At 39.6% G+C, this 23,605-nt stretch overlaps 2 protein-coding genes across 2 annotated transcripts; one reads left to right on the top strand and one right to left on the bottom strand.

The window, feature by feature from the left end:
- The first annotated feature begins 1,858 nt into the window (after positions 1 to 1,858).
- Positions 1,859 to 3,295, top strand: LOC131356503 (uncharacterized protein C14orf93 homolog). The gene is made up of 5 exons (XM_058395574.1): positions 1,859 to 2,027; positions 2,123 to 2,184; positions 2,274 to 2,376; positions 2,714 to 2,809; positions 2,917 to 3,295. Exons 3-5 carry the CDS (start codon positions 2,347 to 2,349, stop codon positions 3,145 to 3,147), a joined length of 357 nt encoding a protein of 118 aa, XP_058251557.1. The 5' UTR covers positions 1,859 to 2,027; positions 2,123 to 2,184; positions 2,274 to 2,346; the 3' UTR covers positions 3,148 to 3,295.
- A 4,960-nt stretch (positions 3,296 to 8,255) lies between these two features.
- Positions 8,256 to 22,187, bottom strand: LOC131356271 (Fc receptor-like protein 5). Its single transcript, XM_058395181.1, has 7 exons — positions 22,138 to 22,187; positions 15,963 to 15,998; positions 12,598 to 12,873; positions 12,185 to 12,496; positions 10,737 to 11,003; positions 10,141 to 10,251; positions 8,256 to 9,456 (listed from the first exon to the last, which is right to left on the bottom strand). The coding sequence occupies exons 1-7, from the start codon at positions 22,166 to 22,168 to the stop codon at positions 9,374 to 9,376; spliced, it is 1,116 nt and encodes a 371-aa protein (XP_058251164.1). The 5' UTR covers positions 22,169 to 22,187; the 3' UTR covers positions 8,256 to 9,373.
- Positions 22,188 to 23,605: the final 1,418 nt, after the last annotated feature.

Raw genomic sequence — 23,605 nt, 5'->3', positions numbered from 1 at the left:
ACTGGTGCACAGTCATGTTGGAAGAGGAAGGGGCCAGCTCCAAACTGTTCCCACAAAGTTGGGAGCATGGAATTGTCCAAAATGTCTTGGTATGCTGAAGCATTCAGAGTTCCTTTCACTGGAACTAAGGGGCCGAGCCCAGCTCCTGTAAAACAACCCCACACCATAATCCCCCCTCCACCAAACTTTACACTTGGCACAATGCAGTCAGACAAGTACCGTTCTCCTGGCAACTGGCGAACCCAGACTCGTCCATCAGATTGCCAGATGGAGAAGCGCGATTCGTCACTCCAGAGAACGCGTCTCCACTGCTCTAGAGTCCAGTGGCGGCGTGCTTTACACCACTGCATCCGACGCTTTGCATTGCACTTGGTGATGTATGGCTTGGATGCAGCTGCTTGGCCATGGAAACCCATTCCATGAAGCTCTCTGCGCACTGTTCTTGAGCTAATCTGAAGGCCACATGAAGTTTGGAGGTCTGTAGCGATTGACTCTGCAGAAAGTTGGCGACCTCTTTGCACTATGTGCCTCAGCATCCGCTGACCCCGCTCCATCAGTTTACGTGGCCTACCACTTCTTGGCTGAGTTGCTGTCGTTCCCAAACACTTCCACATTCTTATAATACAGCTGACAGTTGACTGTGGAATATTTAGGAGCGAGGAAATTTCACGACTGGATTTGTTGCACAGGTGGCATCCTATCACAGTTCCATGCTGGAATTCACTGAGCTCCTGAGAGCAACCCATTCTTTCACAAATGTTTGTAAAAACAGTCTGCATGCCTAGGTGCTTGATTTTATATACCTGTGGCCATGGAAGTGATTGGAACACCTGATTCTGATTATTTGGATGGGTGAGCGAATACTTTTGGCAATATAGTGTATATATATATATATATATATATATATATATATATATATATATATATATATATATGTATTTATATAATTATATATAACTAATAAATGTTTTTTTAAAAAAAACAGCCATACCAAAATGAAGAAAATCTATATTTGTTCAATGCTTTATCAATTCAGTTTATTTATCTAACACATTTAATGAAAGTGAAGTCAACTGAGCGTTATTGTCATTCTGCTACATGTAGGAACATACAGTGGAACAAAATGTTGTATCTCTAAGGCTCTAAGGACCAAATTATTCAACAGAAAATACTTTTTATTGTATACAACTAACAAAGTATATAGCAAATGATTACATAAAGTAAAAAAAATAGTATAACATTTTAAGACAATAGTCTGATCCTCACAGCACTCCTAGACCTCAACCACTGTACATAGTGGCATGACTACAGTAACTTTTTCTGTTGTTTTGCTTAAATGCACAGTGCATGTATTTAACACACATCTTCCATCAATGCACTCAACAGGGAGAAATTATGCTAGGTATGAGATGTCTTTCCCCACAAACTCAAATTTCTATGGGTTTTTCATAAAAATGACAGTCTGGATGGGGATGAGGCCAAGAGACAATGACATGTTTAAATTATTACCTTTTGACACAATATGTACAGCAATAAACCTCTTGATAATAGTCAGCTGTGGTTAAGCTACAGGGTCAATAGTGGGTTACCCTTTTGCATGTCTTGGCAAAACAGTCAATCTCAGTTATACAAGTTTCAGGGTACATTTGATGTTACATGGTCAACATCGCATTTCTGTCATCCTCATCCAAGATTGTTTGCTGGAATGGAGACAGAGGCTCCACTGTACAGTTTAATGCTCTACGAGCTCTTCCTGGTTACGTCTCTTTGCATGTGACGAGCCTCGGCCAATCAGGTGCTAGGTCACGGTGATGCGGTATGTTCCTCCAATCACAGACGAGGTCACGACAAAGCGCGGAACCAAAACATACAAACAGAGATGTTACTCTTTCCTGGAATTCGCTTACCATTTTCATTTTAACCTCCGTTCTTTATATTTACCTCGCTCTTTATATTTTCTTCGCTGTTTACAATGGCTAGCCAAGGAACTGAAGAGGAAGAGGTGGCTGCACAATCCTAAAATCGCGGTAAGTCTAAATTCTTCTAACGACATAAGCCATGCTTTCATTTGGCAGAACCAGTGTAAGTTTTGTAACAAAGCATTTTTACTTGTATTTTGTAGGAGGCAGTCCGTCCGCTACACAACTCTGAGGGAAACTGTCGGCGCTATGACCCGGAGCAAGGGTACGGATGAAAGATATTGGCTAACATGCACTCTGTTGTTTCAGAAGCAAATAAACACTTTCTTTTAACTGTACATTTTGCCTCCACAGATTAAGCTCGCCATATAATGAGACAGTCACCTCATTTTAGTGGGAGCACTGTCCATAAGCCCGGAATTGCGCGATGAAGGCCTGGATAAAAATGACTTTGTTGGTAAGTAATTTTCACTGTGTTGTTGTTGTTGTTATTTAGTTGTTAGATTCAAGAAGCTTTATTGTCATTTCAACCACATATAGCTGACGCAGTACATAGTGAAATGAAACAAAGTTTCTCCAGGATCTGGTGCTACAGAAACATACAACATAGAGTTCAAACACAAGAACACAGAACTAGGACAGAAAGTTCGTCCAAGCCACATAAAGTGTAAAGTTTTATTACATTTTGTTGTCACCATGTTGTTCTTAATTCTGTTTTTGCTATTTATCTGTGTAGTTATGTTTTGTTGGTTTTAGTTTTTAAAAAACCTATTCATTTTTTTTTTCTATGCAAGACCATGCATAGAAATTTCCGGTACAGCCAGCCAGATCTAGCAAATGTGGCTGCAGCTAATATGACCTCAACCCAGAGTTGCCAGAGGAGGAAGAGGGTAAGACAGATTAGAAATTTGTTTTACTTATTTCTTATTTCTGTTGCATTAGTATAAACTGTAATGATGTACATGTTGCTTATTATATGTAACAATTGTGTTTTCAGCTCTTGGAGGCGAGGCAAAGTGTCCTGGCTGTGGACGAAATGGACTTCTGGAGGGGAATCACCGCTGACATGATGTCAGATGAAGAAGACGGTGCCGTTGATGGAGTCTCGGGGTGGATTGTGAGACCTCCATCAATCTGCAGCCAGGAGCTCAGCAATCTGTGTGTTAAGCTGCAGACGAGACTAGAAGCCAGTCCAAAGTATGCAGCACTGCATCACCGGCATCTGTGAACTGCGCTGACGTCTAACAGAACGCCATCGCATACCTACAACCCCGAGGCAGCAAAAAGACATTTGATGCCAAACGTGATGCCATGACAATAATCTCTGGCTAGTTTTTGTGTATTTATATTTCATATGTCTATTTAATAAAACATTTTATCAACATGTTTCTCCCAAATGTCTGTTTTCCTAATATTTACTATTAGCCTTTGACACCTATATTGTTATAATATATCTTTATAGATTAATATAATAAATAAATATAAATTTTATATATATATAAAAGGGAGGGGTTTACTCAAAATATTATAATTGCCCAGACTGACCAATAGCAACACATGTCTCAGCCAATCACAGGTGATCTTTCTGTTTTGTAAATTGTGCTTTCATCCAGTAGGTACTGTAGAACATTCAAGGTGGTTTCATTCATATGCTAATTCACATTTCACACCTTGTACCTCCACACACACCTCCCTCCCTAGGGTTAGAGTTAGGGTATGATAACGACTGTTATCACCCCCTGGTATGATAACGACTGTTTCTGTCACTCGCGAACAGGAACTTCCCAGGCTGTGAACTGTCGATAACTGCCGGTGATTAGAGAGGTCATCAGGCATTCACGGGGATGAAAATCTGCCTTTTCATGCAGTGCCAGATGTTACACCCTTGGAAGAACAAGAAGGTTACTGTCACATGGGACCCCTTTAGGGAACATCCCAGTGAGACGGCCTGTGATAACAATAGACGCCTCTCTGATGGGATGGGGAGCAGTTCGGGAAGGCAGATCTGTCAGAGGTGTCTGGGAGCCTCAGACCTCAGAGCACATCAATGTGCTGGAGCTCAAGGCAATCTACCTCTCTCTGAGGGCTTTTCTCCTGTTATTGCAAAACAGGCATGTTTTGATAAGGACGGACAATATGTCTACAGTGTATCACATCAATCACCAGGGTGGCACCAGATCAGCACAATGCCACCAGGTGACAAAGAAACTACTTTCTTGGTCGTCTTTGAAACTACTGTCTTTCAAAGCAGTGTACATACCGGGAGTGGCGAACAAAGCAGCGGACCTGCTGTCTCGAACTGGACCGCTTCCGGGAAAGTGGTAAGATTCATATGGGGACAGTTCAGTACGGCGAAGACCGATCTGTTTGCAACAGCAGAGACAATTTATTGCAATCAATGGTATTCCCTGAGCAACCAGGGAGATCCCTTGGGGATAGATGCAAGAATAATCTCAAGAGTAAGAGTTGTTGAGGAAGAGTTGTTGTATGCTTTTCCCCCTTTACCTTTGGTTCCCTTAGTGCTCAAGAGGGTAGCACTGGGTCATCACAAAGTCTTGCTTGTGGCCCCAAGATGGCCAAAGAAACTCTGGTTCCTAGCACTTGTACATTTGGTCCAAGGTCACCCTTGGCAGCTACCGAGGAGAGACGATCTCCTGTCTCAGGCAGAGGGACAAATTTGGCACCCAAAGCCAGAAATTCTACGATTGTGGGTATGGCCTCTGCTCAGCCCCTCCCTAACTTGGACTTAGATGAAGCGGTACTGAGGACAATAAATAGCTCTAAGGCACCCTCTACTTGGAGTAATTAATCGAGCAAGTGGCGAATATTCTTAGCATGGTGTCGAGACCATCAGATAGACGTTACCAATTGTGACACTAGCTTTGTTCTCCATTTCCTTCAGATGTTGTTGGATTCCAGGAAATTGGTTAGCACTGTAAAAGTGTTGGCAAACACTCTCTAGTGTCTCAATTCCTTAAGAGAAGATTATGACACACTGCTTATGCCCAGGGAAGATTATGAGGTCACCCGCTTGGGATCTTACTATTGTTTTGCATTCACTGGTCAAAACACCTTTTGAACCTTTAGATAAGGCTCATCTAAAGTTCCTGACATGGAAAACTGTCTTCCTCCTGGCCATATGTTCAACCAAGAGGGTTAGTGAATTGCACTCTTTATCAGTCAGTGAAGACTGTCTAAGATGGAAGGCAGAAAATGCTGGGGTTTTTCTTTGGCCAAATCCGTTATTCCTACCCAAGGTCCCTAGGCCTGGTACAATAAATCAGGTGATTGAGCTTGATGCTTTTCACCCAGACCCCCTTGGTCAGGTACTGGGTTGGATAGCTCTTCTTCTATCTCCTGTCAGATCACTGCATACATACATGGAATGTCCTTGTCCATTGCAACGGTCACATACACAACTATTTGTATGTTTTGACAAGAAGTGTGCAGGCAAGCATGTGTCTAAGCAATGTTTATCTCACTGGATATTGGATACAATTTCACAAGCATATTCCAGTCAAGATATTCCTATTTCTGGTGATCTAGTTGCCCATTCTAACAGGAGTATGGCCACCTCTTGGGCAGTGCTTAAGGGGATAGCAGTTTCAGACATATGTGCCGTGGCCTCTTGGAGCACCCTGTGCACATTTACAAGATTTTATAGGATTAATGTTACGAATCCAAACTCTTTGGGGTCTGCTGTCTTATCCACTGTTAAGTTACCGGAGAAGGGAAGTGATGTGGGTCCCACGTGACTCTGTTGGTACTAGTCATCCAGAATGTGACTGTGGTGACGGTCTGAGTGAGGTTGAAATAGATTGTAAGTTATGTCCATAACTATGGATCTATGAGACCAAACGATACCATCACCATCTCTTGTCACTTGGGACAAGCTAAGGCGTTCCAGGCAGGAGGAAGTAGTTGGTCCACCCGGATGTTATATAACAGCCAACCCCTAAGGTCAGTCACCTGACATTGTTGTTATTAGGTCTCGAGGATAAGCGGAAGGATGGAATTCATTCAGAATGAGATCATGGTGACGATCATTGTTCGGTCTCATAGATCCATAGTTATGGTCATAACTTACGAAATACTTTTGCAGTGATCACTCTGATCATGTACTTTCATTCTCAAACTTCAGAGAAAGTAACAAGCAGTCATCATCAGTTGAAACCCATTAACAAAAATCTGGTTCATGCTCTAAAAACAAACAAAAAAAATCACAGCTCTCCATGTTTTGATTAGACAGCAACAATGCAATTGAATCACATTTCCTAGTTAAAGAATTTAGAAATGATTCCTGAAAGTATAGTATTAACTTTTCACCTCCTCAGAAAGTAAATGCCCCAAACCAACACACAAATGATAGATATTAGATTCTACACATAACACACACTGAAGTGGAATTTTATCCACACATGCACATTTTCACATCATTTCCTCCTCTGCACAAATGTGATTTGTTTATTTTCCTGTTTTCCCCCCACAAGAGCTACTCATTTTCATGTGTTTTTGTCACATGGTTTATTTAATTTCAAATGTGACCCCAGTTTTAACTTTATTTTTAACATCATTTTCATGTCATCACATTTAATATCACGCTTGTGATGCATAACCACAGCATTCAAGCTCAATTTAAATAAAAGCAGAAAATTGTTTAATTTTTTCGACATACAGAAATTACTGACTGTGATTTTCTTAGAAATGGAGATTGAGACGTCTTGTGGAGTGAAGAGCCTATGCACACTCTCTCTCTCTCTCTCTCTCTCTCTCTCTTTCACACACACACACACACACAGAGAAAGAGAAAATTAGAACATTTACATTTCCCACCAAACTTCATAACATCTCTGAAGCAACAATTAAACCGTAGGAGTGTTCCACTTAACCACTGAAAAGACATGAAGATTTCGAAACCAGGTAATAAAGTGAGAGTTCAACCAGGACAGTCGCAAAAAAATTAGCAGAAAGCAACAGTGTTGGAATCTGTCAATAAACGTTCATAGAAGGTTGAACTGGACAGTGGTTGTGTCCTAAGGAGGAAGAAAAGGTCAAACACACTGGTCACCATGACCAGGCCTCCAAAGAGAGACTGTCTGCTAATAACATCAGACAAAGGGAGCAATGTGCTCAGTCAAATAGTGACACAAAACCAATTGTCACTAGCAGAGCAGGCCAGATTAGTGTTAGACCTGAGTATTTGAAGGACTATCTAACTTAGTTAAACACAGTGATTTTTCAAACTCTGTCCTTGATATTAGTCACAATATTTTGGGTTTTGGGCAGATTACATTTTATACAGAAAATTAAAGAGAGAAGGGGGAAAAGAAGGTGCTTTGAAACATTCAATTCACTGTGTTCACATATAGAGATAAATAAGCAAGTTTATATTTTGAGGGAAAAAAGGAAAGATGTAGCAATGTGTTTCTTATTTAATTCAGGTTGCACGGACCTTTTTAAATGTAACACCGAGTGATGTGACTGAGCGAGTGCTGTTCAGTAAATGTGGAGTCACGGAACATTGTAGTTGTCTGAGTTATTTATTTATTCACTCTAGATAAGAAAGTGAGTGAAACATGTTTCATGTTCTTATTCCAAACACACATGAAAATTAAGTAGTGATCACGAGAAAACGAGAGAAAGAAAAAATTATAATCCATGGTCTCTCAAGTAAAAGAAAATAAAGCACTTCAGTTGGTCTTGGAGTCTTGATGGTTACCGTAAAACCCCGTATATGGTCACAATGCAGTTTCTTCTGCCGTGGTTGTTAAAAGACCTGCTTCATTAATCACTGCTTTTAAATAAATCTATATCACATTTTTACAAAGTTGTAGTTTAACATTTAACGCAAAAAATAAACTAGTCTAAACCTTTAAACTTTAAACCTCCCGGCAAATAGACGTATTTGAACCGACTCTCTAGAAAAACGGTTCAGGTTTTAGAAACTCTACTCAACAGCGACATCTTGCGGTTGAACATATTAATGACACACAACGAGGCAAAGTACTGTATATTTAACAGCTCATCTTCAGAACCTGTGTGAGGTTTAACACACACACACACACACACACAGACAAACACACACAGGCACCAGTTGCTTTTGCAGTGTGCTGTAAAAGTAGCACTTTAAACCAATTAAAATTAGTTAAATAAGAAAAGTAATCTAAGACAATCAGAATTCCATACGGAAAACAGTTTCAATTGTATATTCTTTATTCAGTAAACTTTTAAATGCATTTTCTTAAAAGAAAAAAAAAAGAAAGCCAAAAGAAATTCATTACTTTAATATACTATATACTACAATATTGGAGCCTTTTGAAAAGACCCAGACTGGTTTATAGTTAAGCTTCTGGTATTGCTTTTGGAAATGTTTTTGTATATTACATTTTTTTTAAATATCAAACATTTACATTTTACATTTGCTGACAACTTACATCTGAGACATGATACAGAAGAGCAGTTGAGGGTTAAGAGTTTTGCTCAAGGTGCTGCGATTTAAACTCACAACATTCTGATCAATGCAAAGACTGAAGCACTGAGTCACTTTCCAACACATTTTCAGTGATTTATTTAATTTAATTTAACTAGCTAATTAATTAATTAATTAATTGTTGTTGATAAAAAGCTATTGATTATTGACTATTAACAGAAATGTGTGAGGGTGACTTTATTGAGGAGGACAGGGTGTGTTTTCTTTCCAACACATGCTTAAAAAAAAGTCCAGATACATACTATAAATAGTTGATTGTTTTTTGGCCGAACCATTTAGATTAATCATAAACTATAATGATAAACATCTGACCTGGGAACGTCTTGGAATTCCCCCGGAAGAGTTGGAGAAAGTGTCTAGGGAGAGGGATATCTGGGCATCCCTGCTTAGACTGCTGCCCCCGTGACCCGGCTCCAGATAAGCGGGAGACAATGAATGAATGAATATAATGATAAACTAATAATAAACCTCCTCACCTGACCTGTGATCAGTGTCTGACCTCACTAATGCTCTTGTAGCTGAATGAACACAAATCCCCACCGCCATTCTTCAAAATCTAGTGGAAAGCCTTCTCAGAAGAATGGAGACTTTTTTTTAACATTATTATAACAAGGAACAGGATGTTCAGCAAGCACAGATGGGTGTGATGGTCAGTGGCCCTCAAACATTTGTAGCACATGATACATTTAACAATATACATATATGATGTACTGTATGTCAATGACATCTTTACAAAATGGTAATAATAAATGTATAAAATATTTTATCCAGTTATATGAAGAAATATAAAACTATATGGACAGTAGACATGAAGTTATTTAGTAAAAAAAAAATGATGTGGTCTTAATATCTAGTTCATTCTACTGTACACTGCATTAATATAAGTCCTGACCCCAAGAGGAGGTGAGTAACCTTCAGAAATAAAAACAGCTGGTAGTAAATTTTCAAAAGTAAGAAATCAAAATTATTTCACAATCACAAAATCTGATTTTTTTTGTGTTCGCTCCTCTATAACAGCATTCTGGGTGTTGTCTTCATCCATCTGAACTGTCAGATAAAGAAAAAAGTATTTATGGACAAATGGAAATGGAATTTGATATAATTCCTAATGATTTGTGTTTTGAATTTTCATGAAAGCGCCTAAAGAAAGCAACTACAAGTGCTTGTGTTCAAAAATAATGATCATTAATTACATAAAACTAATTTGCAGTGGTTTCCTACAACCACATTAACATCCTCTCATTTAATTATGTAATCATGATTGTAACTGTGGGTAGCACGGTGGCTTAGTGGTTAGCACTGTTGCCTCACAGCAAGAAGGTCCTGGGTCCCGGGTTCGTACAGGCCAAGGCCTTTCTGTGTGGAGTTTGCATGTTCTCCCCGTACCGGGTACTCCAGTTTCCTCCCACAGTCCAAAAACAGGTACATTAGGTTGTTTGGTAATTCTAAATTGCCCATAGGAGTGAGAGTGCATGGTTGTCTGTCTATATGTGGCCCTGCGATAGACTGGCTACCTGTCCACCCTGTACCACTGCCTTTTGCCCTATGTGCACTGGGATAGGCTCCAGCAGACCCCCGTGACCCTATTTGGATGGATGGACTATAACTGCATTTTAGAGCTTTAATACTGTAACTAAAGTGTATATTGTGGAAATGTTTCTACTTCTCCTGTTACTACATGTCAGTGTGTTTATTCTGTGAAAGGAACAAATGGACTGAAAATGTTTTTACCTCGAGCTCTGAAACATTTCACTGCCACAACGATGGTCAGCAGCAGATACACAGAAACCGTCACTAGACTACTGATCAGTCTGAGCACTGAACTTGAAGCTTGCAATGGACCTGATAAGGAATAAAATATTAATTATAATATTGTGAAAAGTAGTACAAGGCCCTAATAAATACAAGATTCAGATGAAGACACATAACCTACCGTACATGCAAAAATACCATAGAGTGGCTTAAATCCTGAATCTGACTGTACATCACATGTTTATGTCAATATTTCAATTTGATTTGTTATAATGCCTTTCTGTTCAAACACAGTCTTGGTGAAACAGGAAAGTATATAGAAAGTATATGTGTGTATATATATATATATATATATATATATATATATATATTATTCTTTACTGATGTTGAGCTGGATCACACCACATCACAGGTTAGTTTACTAAAATCCTATTCAATTTTATTGGTTTTATTGATTATCAGAGAGAATGTAGCACAATGATCATTTCTTTACACTGATTCAGTAGAGTTTAAAAGTGTAATCTCTAGTCCTGTATATTGTAAATCTGTTACAGATGAGAACATTGAAGACTCACAGTGCACTGTGATGTTGACAGAATTACTGCGTCCTCCAGATTCAGACTGACACCAGTAAACTCCAGTGTGTGATGTAGAGAGGGAGCTGATGTTACATGTAGATCCTGAAACTGATGAACAATTGAACAATTCCTCACTGTATCTGTATCTTCTCACTGTCCATCCAGTAGAGTCACTCTGGTCCTCACAGCTCAGTGAGAGAGAGTCAGCAGTAAAGTGTTGAGTTCTGCTCGGACTGATGATCAGAGACACTGGAGGAGATTCACCTGAAATACACATAACGATTCAAATGGTTAAAGATTTTATTATAACACTCTTATGTACATTATGTTATATATGTGTAACATTAAAAATTTACCCAGAACTAAACCTTTAATTGCTTTAATTAGATTATTCAGAGTCTGTTGACCTGCCTTACACATACCTACTTTAAAAAATAAACAGTTATTACAAGACATATAAGTGAAGATATATTATTTCATGTTACAGAAGTGAACCTGATAAGTCAGAAGATAAGCATTATTTTCCAATAACAACACACGACGTTGCAGGTTCATATTAATGTGCTTGTTCAAATATGTTATTGCGTCATTAATAACAGCTCATACACAGAGACATGTGAAGCAGATACTCCAAACAACCTAAGACCAGTAGTAAACATATTTAGAAACAAGTTGTTTTTAAGAAAATAATTATTAATAAGAATCAAGAGAGAGATCAGATGTAGCAACAATAATATAGGATTTGAGATCAAACAATTATCTCAGTCAGAAAAACAAAGTCTAAAAAAGTCTAAGGAATATATGGTTAAATTCCAGTTGAGAAAAAAAGTACATACAGTTTGCATAAAAATATATAAAAAGTAAATCAAGCGTGATCAATTAATGTAGTATAACCATGATGAAATTTCATAAGGATGTCAGCACTGATGGGAAGTAATATGGTTAGATATTAATATGGAAATATTGCTTGATCATAGTACCAATTTCATACTTACTAATTTCATTTAACAAATCAAATCAGTCATGATTTGTTTTTTGCATATTTCACTGACATCAAACACAGCACACATTCAGACTCTGGTGCACCTACGTAATGTGGTTTATGGTAACTGCCCTTATGACAGAATAAATGCTGCTGCTTGTCAGTTTTTGTTAAGCACTGTGAGATGTGTTCATGCATGCTGTAAAATGGCAGTCATTATCTTACAGATCTGCTGTTGAATTTTGGACAGTTACTTGCCTACTTTTCAGACCACAAGGAGACCCCCTGTAACTACATGCTACATAAACCTCTTCAGACCAGACTGCTATATGAAAATAATGTAGCCCTGAACCTCCTCTAGATGTGTGTTACTCTTTATTTAATAAATTCACTATTTATTCATTTATTCTTTAATATACACTTATTTACTCTGATTAAACTCAACAATGTTTTATTTCCTCACCAGTGATCCACAGTGGCTGTAGTTTGCTGTAACATGTGTGAAAGACTCCTCTCTCTGCTCTGCACACATAAACTCCTGTGTGATTCAGAGTAACAGGACTGAGAGTGTAGGAGCCTCCAGATCCTCTGCTGCTGTCTGAGAGGAGTTCTCGATTGTACCTGATTAAACCCTGACTGTCTCTGTAGGGAACATCTGTGTACCAGCTGAATGTCCAGCCTGTAGAGGAGTGTTTAACCTCACAGCTTAGAGTCACTGAATCTCCTTCAGTCAGCCAGCTCGATGGAGACACACTCACTACTGCCTCTGCTACATCTGATGGACAACAAGCATGTTAAACCATACAGAGTTTACATATAATTAATTATTATAGATAAGATAAAAAATATTAAGATAACACAAACTCACACATTCACCTAATACAGTGAGAGTAACAGCATCACTGATCTCTGAGCTCTGATAGTCACTGCTTCTCCACCCTCTGCAGGTGAAGTTACCACTGTATTCATTTCTAACTGAGCTGAGGCTGAACTCCTGTGTATTGTATTCTCTGTAGAGTTTGTAACCATTTATATACCAGCTGTATGTCCACTCAGTGTCTCCTCCTCCCTGTATTTCACACCTGAGAATCACAGTCTCTCCTCTGAACACATGTTTGTCAGGCTTTATGGTCACCACAGCTTTAGGACTCTCTGCAGAAACATAATCTTATTATTAACACCCAAAATAAACACAGTTCTGATTCTACTGTCATTAGTCTGTGATTAGTCAAATAATTAGTGATGGTGTAGTGTATATGTAATATTACTTGTATACTTGTTAAAAAGTCTTGAGCATCCCCTTGTTGTACACATTTTGTAATAGATATTTATTCTATTACTTTTGCATTATTGTGCCACAATAAAAAACATTTTAGATTTCCAGACACTGGCAAAGAAAGATACTGACAAAGCATCATATAATGAAATAAAGCACTTTTCAGACAAATATAATTAAGCTGTTGGGTTTTAACTTACTAGTCACTTTCTTTATAAAACTTCACACAGTTATCACACCAAATATTGACTCTATTACTGTTTACTTTATAGAGTACTATACTTTATAGTTTAGTAGAAACATTTAATTTCATTATTTTAATGCATCTTTACATGATTTCTTTGTGTGTGCATAAGATGTTTGCACAGGTTCATGTGCTGCTCTCAGAGTGTATATCTCTATCTGATTTCATCTATTTTAATAGAAAACTTCAGATTTTCTTCAGAAACAAAAATTAAAAGACAAAGGCAAGTAGACAAAAACAGGGTTTTTTTTAAATACCTCAATTGGCTCTCTGTAAAAATATAATGCCCAATTTACTGAATTTGTCAATTAGTTACTCTTTTAACCAACTTTTATTGATACCTATGTTCAACAGACTAGACACATCCAGGCTTGATTACTGCCAGCTCGTGTTGTATATAAACATCACTTAAACAGAATTTTTCCCACAGTGTGCAGTAGAATAAAAAGACCTGCCATAATTCCTCTAAAAGCGCATTGAATGACTGGACCAGGAAGTAAATAAAGAACTAAAACTAATATTTAAGGAAGTGCTGAGCTCACTCACCTCAAACCATTAAGTTATCCAAGAAGAACAAAGAGACATTTTCATGAGTGTAAGTAAACGTGTAATCTTAATCTGCACTGCATGTAGTGATGAGATGCTGAAGTTAATATATACTATATTGCCAAAAGTATTCGCTCACCCATCCAAATAATCAGAATCAGGTGTTCCAATCACTTCCATGGCCACAGGTGTATAAAATCAAGCACCTAGGCATGCAGACTGTTTTTACAAACATTTGTGAAAGAATGGGTCGCTCTCAGGAGCTCAGTGAATTCCAGCGTGGAACTGTGATAGGATGCCACCTGTGCAACAAATCCAGTTGTGTAATTTCCTCGCTCCTAAATATTCCACAGTCAACTGTCAGCTGTATTATAAGAACGTGGAAGTGTTTGGGAACGACAGCAACTCAGCCACGAAGTGGTAGGCCACGTAAACTGACGGAGCGGGGTCAGCGGATGCTGAGGCGCATAGTGCGAAGAGGTCGCCAACTTTCTGCAGAGTCAATCGCTACAGACCTCCAAACTTCATGTGGCCTTCAGATTAGCTCAAGAACAGTGCGCAGAGAGCTTCATGGAATGGGTTTCCATGGCCGAGCAGCTGCATCCAAGCCATACATCACCAAGTGCAATGCAAAGCGTCGGATGCAGTGGTGTAAAGCACGCCACCACTGGACTCTAGAGCAGTGGAGACACGTTCTCTGGAGTGATGAATCGTGCTTCTCCATCTGGCAATCTGATGGACGTGTCTGGGTTTGGCGGTTGCCAGGAGAACGGTACTTGTCTGACTGCATTGTGCCAAGTGTAAAGTTTGGTGGAGGGGGGATTATGGTGTGGGGTTGTTTTTCAGGAGCTGGGCTTGGCCCCTTAGTTCCAGTGAAAGGAACTCTGAATGCTTCAGCATACCAAGACATTTTGGACAATTCCATGCTCCCAACTTTGTGGGAACAGTTTGGAGCTGGCCCCTTCCTCTTCCAACATGACTGTGCACCAGTGCACAAAGCAAGGTCCATAAAGACATGGATGACAGAGTCTGGTGTGGATGAACTTGACTGGCCTGCACAGAGTCCTGACCTCAACCCGATAGAACACCTTTGGGATGAATTAGAGCAGAGACTGAGAGACAGGCCTTCTCATCCAACATCAGTGTGTGACCTCACAAATGCGCTTCTGGAAGAATGGTCAAAAATTCCCATAAACACACTCCTAAACCTTGTGGACAGCCTTCCCAGAAGAGTTGAAGCTGTTATAGCTGCAAAGGGTGGACTGACGTCATATTGAACCCTATGGATTAGGAATGGGATGTCACTTAAATTCATATGTGAGTCAAGGCAGGTGAGCGAATACTTTTGGCAATATAGTGTATATATATTGGTGTGAAGACACACACACACACACACCTGACACAGTGAGTGTAACAGCAGTGCTGGTCTCTGAAGTCTGTGAGTCACTTTTTCTCTGTCCACTGCAGGTGTATTTACCACTGAAAGACTCTACAGCAGTAAATGAATATTCTCTGTTCTCAACACTGGCAAAAAGTCGGACACCATCTTTATACCAGTTGTACATCCACTCCACACCCACAGTGCCTGCATGTCCTTGTATTTCACATGTGAAAGTGACTTTCTCTCCACTGAATATCTTTCCATCAGGCTACAGAGTCAAAATGGATTTTGGTATCAAATCAGTCAAACACACCCTTCTCTGACCATCTGATATTGAATCAGTGTGTTTTCTAATGATTATGTATGAGTGTATCATATAGAAGTATAAGATCAGACATGTACCTATCACTGAGAGAGTCACTTCATTACTCACTGTCGGTGACTGACTACCGTTAGACCCATAACAACTGTATTTGTGACTCTGATCTACTTTTATAGTGTAGTCCTTTTCAGCAGAGTGGTGAACATGAACACCATTTTTGTACCAGCTGTATGGTCCACTTCCTCCCAAAATTCTACATGAGAATGTAACCGTCTCTCCTCTCAATATTTCTGATAAATTTGGCTTCACAATCAGAAATGGTTTAATCTCAACTGGGAAAGTCAAAACACAAACACAGACTGTCAATGTAAATATCTTAAACTCTGCATGACAATGTACAAACACAATCTTCTCCATCTTAATACAAATCCAACATGAACACAACAGAAACAATAAAATATATAGAAATCACCTTGAGCTTTTCCATCCTGGATAAGTGAAATAAACACTGAAAAGGGAAGAGGAAGAGAGAATTGTTGTGTCAGATTTATTTCTTATGATATTTCACATTTAATTGTATAATTCATTTTCACTCATATAATCAAATATTTTTAGTATAGATAATTCAACATGATATATTAATATAACCTGATGCACATGCTCTGACAAGTTATTTTCTACTACATCTGATGGTTTCAGAACTCGTCTCCTGTCTGTTTATAATAGCCATGAGAAGAAACAGAAACCATGAGATCATTCTGGTGTTTGTGACAAACATCATGATAGCAGCCAGAGATCTTTACTATAAAAACAATAGTGTGAATTTCTGTTTTTGTCAAAGTTTGGCACTGAAAGTTTCAGCTGAAATGGACATTTATATTTACATTTAAAGGGACTACACTGGGGGCAGCACAGTGGCTTAGAGGTTAACACTGTTGCCTCCCAGCAAGAAGGTCCTGGGTTTGAATCCCGGGTTCGAACAGTCAGGGGCCTTTCTGTGTGGAGTTTGCATGTTCTCCCCGTGCCTGTGTGGGTTTACTCTGGGTACTCTGGTTTTCTCCCACAGTCCAAAAACATGTACATTAGGGTGATTGCTAATTCTGAATTGCTTCTAGAAATGAGGTTGTCTGACTATATGTGGCCCTGTGATGGACTGGCAACCTGTGCAGGGTGTACCCCTGCCTTTTGCCCAATGTGCGCTGGGATAGGCTCCAGCAGATCCCCATGACAAGACTGAAGAGAATAGACAGGAATGCAAGGAGTTACAGCACAGAGTGAAGAGGGAGGTGTCTAAGGCTAAGCAGAAGGTGTATGACGAGTACCTTACCTCCTTCTAGATGACACACCCAGCACCTTTCTTCCTGTCTCCCTGATCACTTCTGCTATAGTTTCCCAGTCATCTGGCAGCACTACCTGACCACCCAGAGCCTGTCTCAACTTCTGTCTAAATTCATCACAACATTCCTCCTTTTTCAGCTTCCACCACTTGGTTTTCTTCTCTATCTCTATCTTTGACCTCTGCTTACAGACCATCAAATTCATCCTACACACCACCATCCTATGCTGTCTGGCTACACTCTCTCCCACTACCACTTTACAGTCACTAATCTCTTTCAGATTGCCTCTTCTACATAGGATGTAGTCTACCTGTGTGCTCCTATCTCCACTCTTCTAAGTCACTCTATGCTCCTCCCTCTTCTGAAAATAAGTGTTAACCACAGCCATGTCCATCCTCTTAGCAAAGTCCACTACCATCTGTCCTTCAAGGTTCCTTTCCTTAACTTCAAACTTGCCCATCACCTCCTTATCACCTGTGTTCCCCTCACCAACATGTCCATTAAAATCTGCTCCTATCACCACTCTCTCACCTGCTGGAATAGTCTCTATCACCTCATCTAATTCACTCCAGAACCTCTCTTTCTCCTCTAACTCACAACCTACCTGTGGGGCATAACCACTAACAACATTCAACATCACCCCTTCAACCTCTAACTTCAGACTCATCACCCTTTCCTACACTCTCTTCAAAACACACAACAACAAATGCTCTATTCCTTCCACCATCTCTAACAAAACCTACACTAAACCTTACACTTTCAGAAATGTTCCTTCTTTAACAAATAAACTGATAACATACTCTGCTTTCCTTACCTCACAGGAAGTAAACAATTGTCATCAATGATTCTGACAAATCATAAGCCAAAATCTAATTCAATCTAAAGAAGTGTAAGGATGCACTCGAGGCAGCAGGATCAGAATCCATAATGCAGATCTTTATTAGAAAATGGCAGACAAAAGACATAACGAAATGGGCAGGCAAAAGATCAGAACCGGAAAATAAAACACACTGGGAAAACCAAAACTGAAAACCAGAACTCGTAGTCAACTAGGGAAGGCAAGGATCATACACAGAGCAATCGTAATACAAAGAATAAAGGTTTGGTACGCACTCTAAAAAGGAAACGATACTTTGCATAGAACAAAGGCAGCATGCTGTTTAAATAGCCTAGAAACACCGGAAATAAGCACACAATGTAAAAACTCAGGCGACGGCTCCCTCTGGCATATGGGTTCCGCATATGCTGCTACAAGAAGACAGACCTGCTAATCCCCACCCACCAGCCAGCTCTCCCTCATATCATATAACAGCTACCCAACTGGAACTGCTAATCTGAAGTGTTCTCTGAGACTTATGAAGACTTTTCACCTTCAGGGCAGATGAAAGGGCAGTTAATCAGGTGATCCTGATTCTCAATACACAGCCAGCAATAACAAGTGGAAGTGCTTGTATTGAGCCGTAGTGAGATCCATGTACCGGGCTGCAGATTTCAGTCAGGCTTTAGTGCCTCAATATCTTTTACTGCAAATATCCTATTTTAAACGCAGGATCTAATATATTGTTAGTTAATCATTACCACAATACTTACATCAGTCCAGGCATGGTATAAGGATGTAGTGTAATAACAAATAATTACAACCAATTTATTATTTTTGTGGGATGTAATGCAAATTGAATACAAAATTTTAAAAAATAATCTAAAAGAATAAAACACAAAATACTAGTAATTAAAAACAAAATGTTATTTTTCTTGCTTATTTTACTCTGATGCTTGTTCTTTCTGCTAGAAATTTAATTTTCTCTTTATTCTCTCTTCAGTTTTCTTCACCCTTCTTTCCAAGTTGCTCGTTTGCGATTCCAAAAGTACATTTTTATACAGATTACTGGCAGGATAAAAGTCTCCATTGGTCCACTGGTTCTCAACTGACAGCCCTTCAGTGTGATGTCACTGACACACGACTATGCCAGTTAGTGTTTGAACGTGTGTTGAGTTGAGCAAGTGAGAACATGGGCAGTTATGCACAGCTACATGTAATTGATATAAACTTATCTTGGAAATTTTATTGATACCTTTGATGCTTCTTATATGTTTGGCTATTGTAGTATCATGTCAAAGTTCCTGTTATTATGCTAAACAGTATTTTAATGAACTGGACAAGTGTATCATTACACTATGTAACAAATTTTTACTTTTTTCTTGTTCCTGGGAAATAAGTGTTATTTCCCCATTCTTTGTAACCCAAATAAAGAGAAAAAAAACATCTTAGCCATGAAAGTTTAGGTTAGTTTTGGGCAGTTTTCTTTAGTAAAATGGACTAATTTTGAGGTTTCCATTCTCTTAAAAGCCCAAACCCAAACTTCAAGGGGCTTAATGGCTATTTTTAATCATTTTCCTTCAAGATTAATTGGAAAATGTCATTCACTACCCAGGAACAAAAGTCATGTTGCGTAGTGTTATACCATCATTAGTATCAGAATTGTTGCTCAAACAGTAGAGAGTAGTGTGCTAGCAGTGCTAAGCTCATGTGTTCAGTTTCATCATAATGAAATGCATACATTTAATGCAATGTAAGTCACTTTGTGTTTACTAGAAAGAATATTTAGAGGTGGTTTCTGCAGCAAACAATACTTATACCTGTATTAACTCAGACTCTTAGAATCCTGCATCACCAAGTCCACAGGTCAGGTCAGTCAGATACAGGGTGAGATACAGTCTCAGGTCAGTCAGGTACAGGATCAGATACAGGCTCAGGACAGTCAGATACAGACTCAAATACAGACTCAGGTCCGTCAGATACAGGCTCAGGACAGTCAGATACAGGCTTAGGACAGTCTGATACAGGGTCAGTTACAGGCTCAGGACAGTCGGATACAGGGTCAGATACAGGCTCAGGACAGTCAGATACAGGCTTAGGACAGTCTGATACAGGGTCAGATACAGGCTCAGGACAGTCAGATACAGGCTTAGGACAGTCTGATACAGGGTCAGTTACAGGCTCAGGACAGTCGGATACAGGGTCAGATACCGGCTCATGACAGTCTGACACAGGGTCAGATACAGGCTCAGGTCTGTCAGATACAGGCTCAGGACAGTCTGATACAGGGTCAGTTACAGGCTCAGGACAGTCTGATACAGGGTCAGATACAGGCTTAGGACAGTCTGATACAGGGTCAGATACAGGCTCAGGACAGTCAGATGCAGGGTCAGATACAGGCTCAGGACAGTCTGATACAGGGTCAGATACAGGCTCAGGTCCGTCAGATACAGGCTCAGGACAGTCAGATACAGGCTCAGGACAGTCAGATACAGGGTCAGATACAGCCTCAGGACAGTCTGATACAGGGTCAGATACAGCCTCAGGACAGTCTGATACAGGGTCAGATGCAGCCTCAGGACAGTCTGATACAGGCTCAGGATAGTTAGATACAGGGTCAGATACAGGCTCAGGACAGTCAGATGCAGGGTCAGGTACAGCCTCAGGACAGTCAGATACAGACTCAGATACAGACTCAGGTCCGTCAGATACAGGCTCAGGACAGGCTCAGAACAGTCAGATACAGGGTCAGATACAGGCTCAGGACAGTCAGATACAGGCTTAGGACAGTCTGATACAGGGTCAGTTACAGGCTCAAGACAGTCGGATACAGGGTCAGATACAGGCTCATGACAGTCTGACACAGGGTCAGATACAGGCTCAGGTCTGTCAGATACAGGCTCAGGACAGTCTGATACAGGGTCAGTTACAGGCTCAGGACAGTCTGATACAGGGTCAGATACAGGCTTAGGACAGTCAGATGCAGGGTCAGATACAGGCTCAGGACAGTCTGATACAGGGTCAGATACAGGCTCAGGTCCGTCAGATACAGGCTCAGGACAGTCAGATACAGGCTCAGGACAGTCTGATACAGGGTCAGGACAGTCAGATACAGGGTCAGATACAGGCTCAGGACAGTCAGATACAGGGTCAGATACAGGGTCAGATACAGGCTCAGGACAGTTAGATACAGGGTCAGGACAGTCAGATACAGGGTCAGATACAGGGTCAGGACAGTCTGATACAGGGTCAGATACAGGCTCAGGACAGTCTGATACAGGGTCAGATACAGGCTCAGGACAGTCAGATACAGGGTCAGATACAGGCTCAGGACAGTCAGATACAGGCTCAGGACAGTTAGATACAGGCTCAGGTCAGTCAGATACAGGGTCAGATACATGCTCAGGACAGTCAGATACAGGCTCAGGACAGTTAGATACAGGCTCAGGTCAGTCAGATACAGGGTCAGATACAAGCTCAGGACAGTCAGATACAGGGTCAGATACAGACTCAGGTCAGTCAGATACAGGGTAGCAGGACAAGGAAAAGGCCAAGTGCATGCCGGTGGTATAATGAAGCATAGATTCACGTGCAGTGTTTTCAAGATGTTAGTTAATAAAAGCTAGATTTTTTAGATGAAAGTCTACTGTATTATTCTTAATGACATTTCACTTGTAGCTCTTTCCCTGGCATTTTCAGGAGGCAGACTTCCTGTAGAAAAGGAAGAATAAACACTGCTTTCAGAAACCAGGAAAGATAAAAGCTTAAGTCCAAAATAAAGTAAAAAAGAAAATCAAGCAAATACTTCACAGCACTGTATATGAGGAAGCTCTCAGTAGCACATACAGAAACAAAAACATTCATCTGAGGACTGTGCAAAGTGCACAATGCCTCCAAAAGACACATCTGTGTAAATGGCTGCAGAGGGGAAATACAGAGTAACAGACCAGTGAAAGAAACTAATTGTAGTTCTAAAAAGAGAATAAATAATCTTTTTACTCATCAAATTTATTTGTTTTTTGATAAATGCTTCAAATACTACAATTTATTAATCACATCCATCTAATGCAGCCACATTATTGTTTATGATTAGGGATTGAATGCAGTGGTGCAGCTTCTTTATTGTGCGATAAAGACACCAAGGTCACCAAAGTCACTCTCACTGAGAACATTAGCAGCACAGCAGTTTATACACTCATCTATACACTCAGACTCTCCTATATCCTACACACACATTTATCTCACTGTCTTTGTAAGGAATAATACAACGAATTAATACTATTCTACATAGCAATCAAACTACAAAAACATATATATGAAACAAACAAACAAAAAAAGTTCTTGTAAGGTTTTGTCAGATGGACTAGCACACATAACTAACACAATGTCCTAATCACATATTAACCTCATTACACAGGACATCAGACTTCATTTGAACATTTCTAACCCACCACTCACTCTAATGAAGACACAAAGAAAACATTTTTACTCACAGATCATCACACAGAGTGACCACAGCTCCATTCTGTCACACTGATAAACGACTGACTGATCAGTGGCTTGTGTTATAGACACTACACTTCCTGTCTTCTTACACTTAAAGAGAAAGAGAGAAAGATTTCCATTGTGGTGCAAGGTGATGTGATATTTTTAAATGAACCCTCACCTCTATGCCTCAGAAATTCTAGCAACAAATAGCAATTTGCAGAAAATAACTTTATTTCACTGAATGAACTTGTACAGTTCCTCTGCTACCTCACTCAGGTTCAATAACAGTCTCAACAAGATATTAAATTAAACTTTCTGGAAAGTTTTTTTTATCTTATTATCTAATTATATTGAGGTTGGATTTCTACTAGTCACAAAATGGGGTAGTCAAATTACATTTTCTTTTATTTATGATGGAGGACATACACACTAAACATAGACATTAATACATATATTTTTAAAGTTCATTAACTAATTATTTTTGACACCCCAGCAGAGATATGGTGCCCTTTGTACAGTGTATATTTGTACAGTGTATAAATAAAGCTGTATTTTTTTTTGATATTCAGGTTAATTCTTTTCTGCATAAACCATGATAATCTCAAAATAGCCTAGTGGGTATGAAGTACTAATGCTGAGTGGTTAAGGCCCCTTTGTTTCTAAGGAAGACCAACAGAAACTAACCACAACTGCAAAAAGAGCACACACCCATTGTAGTTCCGTATTTGTGACCAGAAGGTGACAGAGGCAGAGGTGAGCTGTCAGGGCCAGCAAGACCTTAGCTGCTGGCTTAAACAGAAGGTGATCTGTATCACTCACTTGCATTTTATTATATTTAATATATTTTTCCATGAATGGGTATTAAATTATTCCCAATAGTCTATTCTCTCTACATTTCATAGCTTTTCTCTTGGTTGTGCTGCTTCCAGTAGTGTATATTATGATAAGAGTATTTATCCAATAATATTTCAGCCAGTGGCTGACATCATGTGTTGCCAGGGTGAAAGAAATCTGCCTTAAGGCCTTCAGAATCAACAATGCAGGCGCCCGTAGCTTAAAATAAGTGGCAATGAAATTGTTACATTAACCAATCAGATTTCGAGTTGGTGTCACTGGGGCCATCTAGCAGGCATACGATTATGTCAGCAATTTCCCGTCCTTTGATTGGACAGTTGGAGTAGTCAGAGGCAGTGAACCGCACAAGCTAAATAATATATACATATATATATATATATATATATATTTTAACTTACAGTGGCTGACAGAGGAGAAAAAATCATTTTGGTCGCAGACATCCTTACAAATGCATTTTCAAGGTGGACTGTAATAAAATTGACTATTCCTTGTGAGGTGTGAAATACTGTAGCCTAAATTCTTTTTTACTAACGGTTAACAGTTGATAAGTATCTATTGCCATGGTGTCATAATGATGGTATAGAGGTGGATTAATTCAAGAAGGAATCCAGTGAAGGC

This window comes from Hemibagrus wyckioides, linkage group LG07 (assembly GCF_019097595.1).
Source record: "Hemibagrus wyckioides isolate EC202008001 linkage group LG07, SWU_Hwy_1.0, whole genome shotgun sequence".
NCBI lineage: Eukaryota > Metazoa > Chordata > Actinopteri > Siluriformes > Bagridae > Hemibagrus > Hemibagrus wyckioides.
This window is presented reverse-complemented; position numbering and strand designations above follow the sequence as displayed.

Coding starts and splice junctions, on each gene's coding strand:
- LOC131356503 (XM_058395574.1), top strand. CDS start 2,347: ATGAAGGCCTGGATAAAAATGACTTTGTTG. Junction 2,377..2,713: donor GGATAAAAATGACTTTGTTG/GTAAGTAATTTT, acceptor TTTCTATGCAAG/ACCATGCATAGAAATTTCCG. Junction 2,810..2,916: donor GTTGCCAGAGGAGGAAGAGG/GTAAGACAGATT, acceptor TTGTGTTTTCAG/CTCTTGGAGGCGAGGCAAAG.
- LOC131356271 (XM_058395181.1), bottom strand. CDS start 22,168: ATGGAGCTGTGGTCACTCTGTGTGATGATCT. Junction 15,999..22,137: donor GTCACTCTGTGTGATGATCT/GTGAGTAAAAAT, acceptor TTCCCTTTTCAG/TGTTTATTTCACTTATCCAG. Junction 12,497..12,597: donor TGTTACTCTCACTGTATTAG/GTGAATGTGTGA, acceptor GTTGTCCATCAG/ATGTAGCAGAGGCAGTAGTG.